The sequence below is a fragment of the Rhodnius prolixus genome, unplaced genomic scaffold (assembly GCF_049639745.1).
Source record: "Rhodnius prolixus isolate KJV_2025 unplaced genomic scaffold, Rpr scaffold_4, whole genome shotgun sequence".
Classification (NCBI taxonomy): domain Eukaryota; kingdom Metazoa; phylum Arthropoda; class Insecta; order Hemiptera; family Reduviidae; genus Rhodnius; species Rhodnius prolixus.
The window spans coordinates 30171936-30182759 of record NW_027411614.1 but is presented as its reverse complement, the minus strand read 5'-3'; the positions used below and the strand labels follow the sequence as shown (position 1 = coordinate 30182759).

At 31.7% G+C, this 10824-nt stretch overlaps 1 protein-coding gene across 1 annotated transcript; it reads right to left on the bottom strand.

Annotated features, from left to right (window-relative positions):
- Window positions 1-46: 46 nt before the first annotated feature.
- Window positions 47-9862, bottom strand: ncm (pre-mRNA-splicing factor nucampholin). The gene is made up of 12 exons (XM_074131461.1): window positions 9071-9862; window positions 8763-8985; window positions 8409-8537; window positions 6833-7021; window positions 5549-5702; window positions 4483-4638; window positions 4169-4389; window positions 3791-4071; window positions 1911-2012; window positions 1624-1784; window positions 554-630; window positions 47-410 (listed from the first exon to the last, which is right to left on the bottom strand). The coding sequence occupies exons 1-12, from the start codon at window positions 9652-9654 to the stop codon at window positions 339-341; spliced, it is 2349 nt and encodes a 782-aa protein (XP_073987562.1). The 5' UTR covers window positions 9655-9862; the 3' UTR covers window positions 47-338.
- Between the last annotated feature and the right edge of the window lie 962 nt (window positions 9863-10824).

Sequence of the window (10824 nt, the reverse complement as noted above, 5' to 3'; positions counted from 1 at the left end):
GTAAATTTATTGTTTAAAAGGTAACAAGAACTTAGTTGTCAATTAGTTCGATTCTATTTATGAAAATTGTTTAATAATGAGATATTTACATGAAATCCTTTGTAAAGGTACATAAAATTAATAATTCAAATTGGAATAAAGATAACACAATGTTCCAAACATCTATTTGAGCAGTTTGATTTATTGCATGTTAGTAACATTTACAGAGCGTTTCCAATAACTTACAAAAATAAGTGAAAAATTATTTCAATATATTACAAATATTTTATTTCTGTTTCTAAATATCATTTTCTTTTTAATTTTGTGTTCACTTGGATGCCGCCAAAACTAGTTTGGTTTTAAGTTTTCTTCATTTTCTTTTCAGTGCTTTTTACTTGTTTGGCTGTATTAACTTTCTTCTTGCTTAGAATCTAAAAAAAAAAGTCATGACCATTGCAATACCATAGCACAAATCAATTGCTTCTATCAGAAAAAGGTATGGACTGAAGCATATTTTAACAAACAAGGGTCTTTCTATTTCGTGAAGAATTGCACTGCATTATTTTGTACTCACAATGTTTGCCTTATGTTTCTTCTTTTCAGTATGCTTTACTTTCTTGAATTTCTTTTTTTTTCTTTCCTCTTTGGAATCTGTAGACACATTAAATATATTAACCTTACTTAAATATAACACACTAATGATATTAAGCTATTGTTGGAAGAAAAACAATAATTAGAAACGAAAACCCAGATGATTATTATTATTATTTTTTTTTTTTTTTTGGCGCATCAACAGCTGAGGTTATTAGCGCCCGGAGCTTTTTCCAGTGCACTGCCGGCCTCCGGACAGTGTTCTCTCTTTACAGACAACACTGTCCATCACCGGACAGTGAGCTGTAAGAAGCTCCTAGGAAGAGAAAATCTAAGGGTCAGCTGCTGGATTCGAACCCGGGACCTCCGCGTGGGAGTCCAGTATGCTAACCTCATAGCTAATCCCTTCCCTTTTATTATTATTATTCGTAAGCGGAGAGGAAAATCCAATGCTTTTTCAAAGCCTCTAAGACGACCTACATGGCTAAAAATCAAAAATAGCAAGAGACAGTCAGGGATGAAAATCCAGTCCCTGACAATCCTGATGACACTGGTTCAAAGTGAACGTATAATTTGGAATAATAAGCGAATATTTTCTTAAGCCGATTGTGACTTCCGACTAGTTGAAGTGCTTGCGTTCCTAGATCTGCTTCAAATGAACTACCTACCATTAGAATACGTTCCATTGATGCTTATAAAGAATTTATAGCTCCAGATGGATGGCTGCCCAACGTACAGCAGCAGTTTACTGTCAAGGCAATGGATGGAACCAAAATTATGTGGACAGATTGATATGATTTCGTAAAGTGGCCGTCAGAAAATCAGATGCTCTTTCGAATTGTGCAATCTCCTCACATCTTAAAGTGTTTGACGTGGTAAAGTAGTAAGAATTGGGAAAAACACAAAATTTAAAAAATCTTCCGGATAAAAAAAAATTCCGAAAATAAGGTTACTAGACATCTTTTTGTTGCAAGTAACCTGTAAAACTTATTCTTATTATGGCCGCAGAAATGAAACACGCTGTACATAAAAATCAAATACAAAAAGGCTAACCTGAGCTAGAAGCATCGCTTGATGAACTATCATTTTCAGAAGATGATGAAGAAGAAGAGGAATCAGATGAAGTGTCACTTGAAGATGAGCTCACTTCTTCCACCAACTGAGCCATAGGAACGGGTTTTGGAAGATTTTTCAAATGCTCACGTAATTCATCTCTATAAAAAAAAATTCCAAATTCATGACCCAACGAAAAAAATTAATTACATACATTCAATTTAAATTGACTCAAGTTTTTAATCAATTATTTTATTATAACTGCAATTCAAAAATTTAATACTTACGTTAATCCTCCTAATCCGATAGATGTAAAAAAATTTATAGCAAACCGGGTATTTTTCGGATTATCTCTTGGAAACAAACCATCCATTGCAGTTTGCAAGGTTCTAAAAAATTTATAAATTATTCATAAACATTAAATAAGCAAATATATTTAATATTTTAACATATTATTAATTAAATCTGAAGAGAACATTCAACTCTCTCATACTGCATCTTCCACAACAAAATTTCATTGAGACTTATAATTTTGACTAAAAGTTTTTTCTTTAAACTCTGTATCTTCATTAGATATAAAAGAGTCAATAATCTTTATCTGAATCATTTGTTCTGGAAAAGTCGATTTTGGGTAGTTTTGGGGATTCGGCTTTCCTTTAAAATTCTATTTTACTGCAAAAACGGTATTACTATAATCTATTTTTATAATCTAGACGTACATTCTAGAATTAATAAGATTCCCCAACTGGAATTTTCAATTTTCTGAGTTTTTATAAAAATGGCTCCCTTCATTTTCTCTAGATTAGACATGTACACTACATGAAAACTTGTTCTACGTCTTTTATTTGAAATTTATTCTAAGAAAATTCGTTTTAGGGTAGATACCTTTCCACTAAAAGTCATTTCATAGTAATGCATAATATACGGTTCTGTATATTCGGAGTTTTAAGAAAATGTATGTTACGTTAAGAATAAAAAGAGATACCACACTTTGATGGTAGTCAAAAGGTTGAGAAGCGATTGGAGGTTTCACAGTTAAGACCTCTGCTTGTTACATTTGGTTACGGACAATTTTTTGTAGCTGAATTGTACAACTGATGTCCGAGGAATGGTACCTGACAAATCGAGAAATTTAGCAATCAAAGTTTAACTATTGATGTGAACAATGCAATTAACTGGCGGTACAGTTTACTATTCAGTTCTTTTAGTTCTCTGGGTTGGGGAGAAGATTATCTCAGGTTCAGAACTAGCATCGTCAAATTGAGAATAATTAATGGAATAATAATTCAAATTGAGAATTATTTGCCAACTGAGACTTTTTACTAAGAAAAAATGCGATGCTATCTTCGTAATAGTTCCTATGTTATAAATTATGATGAATTGAGCACAATTTGCAATCGCACGGAATTCGAGACCCTCCATCATAAATATGATTGTCCTACATATGAGCCTCTAGGAGTTCATTATCTATCTAGTTATCAGAAGCAGGTAGGTAGACTGATTGCTATCTATAGCAGAAAAAATCAATTAGATAAATTATTTTTGTTCACTGTAAATATAATTACGTAAATTGAGGTCTTTCATTTTTTTATTTTATATTTTATTTTTAATAGTATCATATGGTTTTAATTCTTTATTTTTATTTCAAGAAGTAGATTTATTTTTTTTTTTTATAATTGATTTATTTTATTTTATTTATATTATTAATATTTGGTTTGATTCTTTTTCTGGCACAATGTTCAACATTATGATTTATTTTCTTTTTTAAACATTATTTTTAATTTTAGATTTTTTGTAAGTAAATCTGTACTCATCTGCTTCGCAAATTAGTTAATAAAATAAATTGGAATAGAAAGAGAAAGTTGTTTGCCCGCACCAGGAATACCTTGAAAAATAATTCCGGTTTGTAACTCTTCCCCTCACGTATCTATTAGCAATTTTCTCTGAAAACATTTTTATGAAATCCAAAGTCATAGGAACATACAGAGCACCAGAGAAATCGAAGAAAACTGTCTCTTACACCTTCAGGTGGTGAGCAGTGATGACAAGAGAATACTTCCGGAAGTGGCAGTGTACGTACACAGAAGACTAATTAAAATTATATAATTTTTAATTATTTAATTCGAGTTTTTTATATTAAAAAACATTTTCATAAATATACACTTACGGATCTTTAAGACGAGCATTCAGCGAAGCAAGTCCCATGTATTCAGACAGTTCTTGAAATAATATTTTAATGAAAATTCTACTAGAACTGGTTGTGTCTTCTTCATTAAGTTTTACAGTTTGTAGAACAGCCCATGATATAGCATCAGTAAAAAGAAGATGTGCAAAAAATTTGGCTACATTCCTCAATTTATTAGTGTCCAAACGATGTACTGTTGCATAACTGTCACTGAAGATTTGCTCAAAAGGAGCCACATAAATGTGATTCACTTGGCAAAATCGCTACAAAATAGATAAGTCAAAATTGAAAATGAATTAGAAATTGAATATTTATATAAAAATGAGCAAATATTGAAGAAATTTTAAATTAACCAATTACTTGTGCTAAAAGTCCAAAAAATTTTTCATAAGTTCTTTGTTCAGCACAACAATCTAAAAACATGTGACACAACTCTTGCTCTTGCCCAGGTTTAATTTCCATTCTAAGGAGTTTATGCGCACATTCCTCAAAATCCAAAGAAGATTGAATCGTCAAATAGATAGTTTTTCTTAAAGCTATTATATTTGTTTCGGTATTGTCAACTATTGAAACCCGTTTTTCTAAAAAAAAAAAATCAACAATATTCAAGCTTGGCAAAATATTTTAATTAATATATAAATTATATTAATAATAATAATAATAATAATAATGACCTTCATTATCATCCGCCTCTGAATCTTCTTCGTCTTCATCGCCTGAACTGTCATTTTCGGATCCACTGTCTTCGTTATCTGTATCTAGTATTTCATTTCTAAGTTCTTTATATTTTTCTTCATTTGCTTCATACAAATCATCCATCTTAAACACATCTACAACAAAGACAATATAATTGCATTAGAATATTTTTACTTTTAAGATACATTTCAACAGATTTGGGGGATTTATGTTGTAATCGTTACTCATGAATCAGTTCTCTATAATAATAATACTTAATTTTAAAAAAAGTATGTACATCAATTTTTTAGAAAATAGTATATTAGGCATGGCTGTATGCAGCTGAAGTTCCGAGTAGTTTAGGTTCTCGGAGGAGACCGTAACCTTTTCCCGATGATCCGAAATCAAAACTCTATACAATAAAAACCGTTCGGATACTACTGCATGATTTACAGACTCCTCCAGACGAGAATTATTAATGACATCTGGAAGTTGCAGAAACTGTTAGGGGCAATCAGAAGGGACAACTAAAGAGCAATTAAAATCATATTGGTAACACCTGGAGAGAGGAGTGAGCCAATGTTTAAACCAATAAACTTTATTCCTGATAACCTGGAGGGCAACAATTTTTGATAGACGGTGATCAGGTAAAGATAGAACTTTAATTAAATATTTTAAGTGCAAATGAAGGGTATAGGATTCTAAAGGCGGCAACTCAGTCTCAATAGCTAACATGTATGAAGGTGTGACTGACTGATGGTAAACCTCTTTATAAAAAATATTTGAAATTTTTCTAATATGTCGGTAAGGTTGAAAACCCTAAACTTGGAAACCATAGCATACAACTGCGCGTGAGACACTGTTGAAAAGTTGACTTTTAGCGTTTAATGGGATAAGTTATTTGTATTAAATTTGGACCAGACCTTGTTTAAACCGAGTTTAGCCGAGGAGACTCTTTCTTCATTAATTCTATCATTAACATTATTTTATATCAAAATTTAATTTAAATTCAATTTAATCCTTGAAATGAGTTTTTCCACAAAAATTACTTAGCACATTACTAACTTAGAAGATCTTGAGGATCAGTAGCATCATCAAGTGACATAAGGTGAGTAAATTGATCTTCCTCATCAACTAAATCAAGTTCTTCCACCACCGACGGAAACGACCTGAATTCGTCTTTTCTAATTTGAAACATAACTTCTATCATATATTGAATCTGAAATAATTAAACGAAGAAAAAATTAATTGCAAAACAAAATAATAATGGTGCCAAAATTATTAACTCCTCAAGAAAAACTTGTAGTTTAAAGAGTTACATAATAAGGACTGATTAAACGCCGAAGATACACAAATCAGCCAGTACTTAAGATTTCATCCATAATTCAACTCGTACTTTCAGCCAATTAGAAAAGGCCGAAAAAGCTTGTGTTTTATTTAAATTTGTTTATAATTTTTTTTCCCCCAGATTTCAGAAGAGAAACCATTGGGGCTTTTTGAGTAATTTAAAATTTGCCAGTGAACAGTTTCCTTGAATCCTTATACAAGTTATTAAAATAAATAAATAAAATAAAAATACATAGTAATTTTGGAAATTTTAAGACCACTGATAGATTTTGTAATTTTATAGATTTCTGATATTTCAGAGAGATCAGAAGAATATGTTTAAAGTGCAATTTGTAATCTTTGACTTCCTTATTTTAAGACAATCTACTTTAAAAATTGACTACTGGTCCATCTAAAAGAGTTTTCAGTGAATTAAACAACTTGATGACTACCACTCTTGAGTGCTCGTAAACAAGTTTTCTTGCAAAACAAATGTAATTTCTCAATCGAAGATAAAAGGAGTCCTGGAAAATGATGTACCGTTTGAAAGCCCATTAGGCAAGGAAACTTTACAAAAAGTGCCAGCACCTAGGTCTGATAATGGTCATATAAGGGTCTAATGAGTTTTCTTAAAAATTTCGATTACTTTTTTTTTCCAGTATCCGGAGGAAGATTGAGGCTGTTTGGAGGATTACTTATGCTTCGAAATGGTGTCAATTTTTAGAAAATTTATCTGTCTTTCTAACCGTGCCATCAGAATCGAATTCGGACTAAAACTTTCTGAGTAATAACATTTTTATTGCAAAAAGTAATGATTTTAGAAAAAATAAATTAAGTGACGTAATCAACAACAGTGGAAAATATGAAGTTGGCCAATACGTCATTTAACTCCACTTTAGATGTACTTACTGGTTCACCCTGTATATGTATGTTGTATATATAGCGAATTCGCGAAAATTCTCTAATTTCAATACCTTACTTAATTAATTTCAAAGAATATTCTTAACTCAACTTTGTACTTACTCTTTTTTCTAGTTTTCCTTCGTGCAATATGTTTCTAAGCATATCGAATATAGCATTGCTTCCTTTGCTAGAGACTTCTGCTAATTTCTGTCCACATTCCTTTAAAAAAGCTACTGCTACCTCAACAGAATCATCAGTTGGATTTTCAACAAGAAGAGTCAGTAATTCCAGGCCTAAAATTTCGTGTGCCTGAACAAATTCAACAAGTTGTTTGAAATATCTAATCGAAAACGATGTGATTTGCAGTTCTCTTTCCAAATACAAGAACAGCAATTGGAAAGAAACCTGAGAAATTCAAATACCAAAACCTTTCATCACTTGCCTGATATGAACACTCTCACAATTGGAAAAATAATTCAATTAAACCCTACAGAGCTTTATGACTGAAATTTTTAAAGGCGAATTTTATTGAAAATCGAGGAAGCCATTTTCAAGCTCAGAATATTAGCTAACCATCCTAACTTTATATTTGTATACCAAGTTTGCGAAAACTCTAAATTCGAGAAAATCTCAAAAAGTGAACTATCACGAAATAAAGACACTTCAGATTGAGTAACTTTCCTCAATCTCGAAATTTGTGTAATAAATAAAGCACTACTTATCGGCAACGCGCGAATTTCACAAAAAGGGTCCTCAAACGAATTTTTCTAGAATATAGTTTTAAATCAAGTTTTAGATCTACATACATATAACTAGCACCACAAAATTAAAGAAAATGGTACGAAACAATGCCAAAATATTTTTAAAAAACTGAAAATTGCTTCAGTAAGGTAGTTCTTTCGATTGACCTATCTTGACTTATACCTTGAAATGTCTTCTGTTGGCACCTAATCAAAAAAATAAAATTTGAATTTTCTTTGATTTTTAATTTTTGAGTTACAGAGGATAAACACGCTCAGAGAGAGGGAGAGAGACCAATTTGTAAAAAAACTTCCGGTCTCAGGGGACCACGAAACGAATTTTTGAAAAATGGTGAAAATTAGTATATTAATTATTAGTATTAATATTAGTATGAATTCTATTAGAGAATTCCAATTAGTATATCTACACCAAAACAATACTTTGTAAAGTAAGAGAAAATAGGCGTACGATGTTCAGAAAGAGACAAGAGAAAAATTTTAACACGACTTTTCTTTTAATAAATAAGTGATATATCTATACACTACAATAAGACCGCCTTTTAGAGGATAGTCTACTCAAAGAAAAGCCTTTAATCAAATAATCTTGGTAAATGTTTCAAACTAACATCGCACACCCCAAATAAATGCAAAGTATGATCTTTTTAAAAAATATCATTAGCAGCTAACTTTCTGTCTAGTCACATGAGGGTCTCTAACAAGTTTAAAATTTATGCAATTTTATGTGTTTGAGCTAGAGTGCCACACACAAATAGAGAGAGAAGGAGACCTTTTGTAATAACTATTTGTTCGAACTCAGGGAACTTTAAAACGGATATTTCTGGTAACTCTAAAACAAAAATTTTAAACATAATACATCCTATCTTAAACTAGAATGCTTATTATACAATGCGTCTACGAATACAATTACTACGATTAAATGGTCTACAAGAACTTACAACTCTTTGATTGATGAGATGCGCAATGAATGTTGCTGCAGTAATGCACGTTGCTTTATCATTTCTTTTATAGCCTCTTTTAAATCTAATGGCTACTCTCTTTAATAACAGCTCACCAATATTGGGAAACTAAAACCAAGTAAAAAAAAATAAAAAAATCAGCACTTCTAATTTTATAAGGAGCATTTTAAAAGTTTAGTAAAGCACAATGTAAAGCAACGTTAATGAACAGAGCTTAAATCAAATTTACAAAACACTTCGAAAAGGTTTTGAGCTAAAAGACAAGAACTTATAAACAAAAAAAATATTTAGCAATAATCAGGAAAAATGCAAGTTTAAGTACAAATGTTATACCTTAGAATTAATAATGGCAACTAAGCAAGCATAGACGTTTGTAAAAGTCGGTGAAGCAGCCTGGGCTTGTATTATCGAGCGACATAGTAAACCTCGTCCTCGAACAATATTTTCCTTGAAGAGAAGTCTGGCCACAACCGCAATATTTGATGTATTCACCTTATTAATGTGACCATGAATGGACTTTTTAAGAGCCTCCCATGCTATTCTTTGGTATTCAGCACTTAAAAACAAAAACAAAAAATTAGTACATCCAAGTTTAAACAAGGCACAAAAGTAAATCCTTCTAATTAAAAAAAAAATCGAACCTTGACTTATCCGTAATGCTCGCCTGCATCAACCTTAATTTTCCAGGTGGAATGTAAGCTCCTCCAGTTTTAGTAGTGATCATATCTATATTTTTCTTAACGGGTGCAGCCTTCTTTAATTCATCCGCTTTACTTTCCTCAATAACAGTTTTATTTTCTCGATCTTTTCTATTAGAATCACGCTTTCTTTTAGGCTCACTGTAGTACCTAGAGCCGATGAGGTATGAAGATTCTTTCGCTTCCAAATCTTGATTTGAGAATTCATCTTTTTTATCATTGCTCCAATACCGTTTATAATCTTGACGTCTACTGCCATTGTCAAAACTTCTGTCATTGCCTCTTACTCTAAAATCTAATTCCCTTCTATTTTCACCTTTTCTTCTCCCTTTAAAATTTTCACTATATTCTGAATTGGAATATTTACTTTCTTTATCAATGTCCTTTACCTGTAGTTTAGTCTTCTTTTTTTCATTTCTTTCAGGAGAACATTCTTTACTTGCAACCCGTTTTAACTCCTTTTCCTTAACGTTTTTACATTTTTTATGTTTTCTACCTTTACTATCCCTGTCATTTTCTAATCCCATACTTAAATTTACTATTTAAGATCTACATACGATGAAGAAAAAATTCAAATCAATATTAACATTTACACCATAATAATAACAAATAATTCAACAAACTTTACGTATTTTATTTTCGATAAGCCTACTAAAAACAGCAAAACATACCATACACTAAATACACTACCAGATAATAATCTTCGTTCAGTATTTACGCACCACAGATTACCCACTCAACCAAGCAAATGACGGTGTTGCCAATGGCAAATAAAAATATACATTTCTCACAAACAAAAAATTAATAAAATGTGTATTGCAAGTTTTCAAATTTATATATTCTCATTGTATTAATTTATTATGCACAAAAATGTTTTCTCTCACCTGCTCGACCCCCACCATCATTCTTTTTATACTACCAAAGTTGTTTTAAATTTATCATCTATTTTTTTACGAAAAAACGAGAGAAAAGAATTTTCAGACACCTTGAAAGGGTTCACCTAATTCCTCTTAAATAAGGTCAATAGACTAGCGTGTTTCGATTACAGCTCTACACTCACAAAATCCTTAGATGGTTCTAGTTTCCAAAATTGCATTGAACTGATGGATCGCAGACTTACGCTGACGGCCGAATACCTGCAACTCTCACAGTTCTAAAGGTCTGGATAAGTTGCGGAATAAAAACATCATTAAAATGTATGGGAGCCAATCTTATTCGACCTATCTAATCTAAAAGTACAGTGACTATTCCAGATGATGTTTTTAATAGGCTAACTTAGGGATAGGATTAGCTCGGTGGTTAGCTTATGCTGGGCACTCAGATTTTCTGTTTCTAGGAGCTACTTGCAATTCGCTGTCCGGTGATTTAAAGAGTTATCGTAACGAGAGAATACTTTCCGGTGGCCAGCAGTGCTCTACAAAAAAGCTAAGGGAAGCTAGAAATGAAATATTGCGGAATGTGCTGGACTCTAGGATCAGAATTCGTGTCAGACTGGGCCTCTAAGTAGTAATAGCGGTGTCGATATTGTCATTTCTTAGAATCACTCATCATTCGTTCACTTTTAATATCTTCCTCTCTCATGATCACTAATACATCTTATGGCTAAAACCTCTTTAAGTTAGGCACTGCAACAAGGTGCCTTCTTAGAAATTATTTCATCTTCACAAAAAAAGAACATCCTTTAGGTTTACTACTGC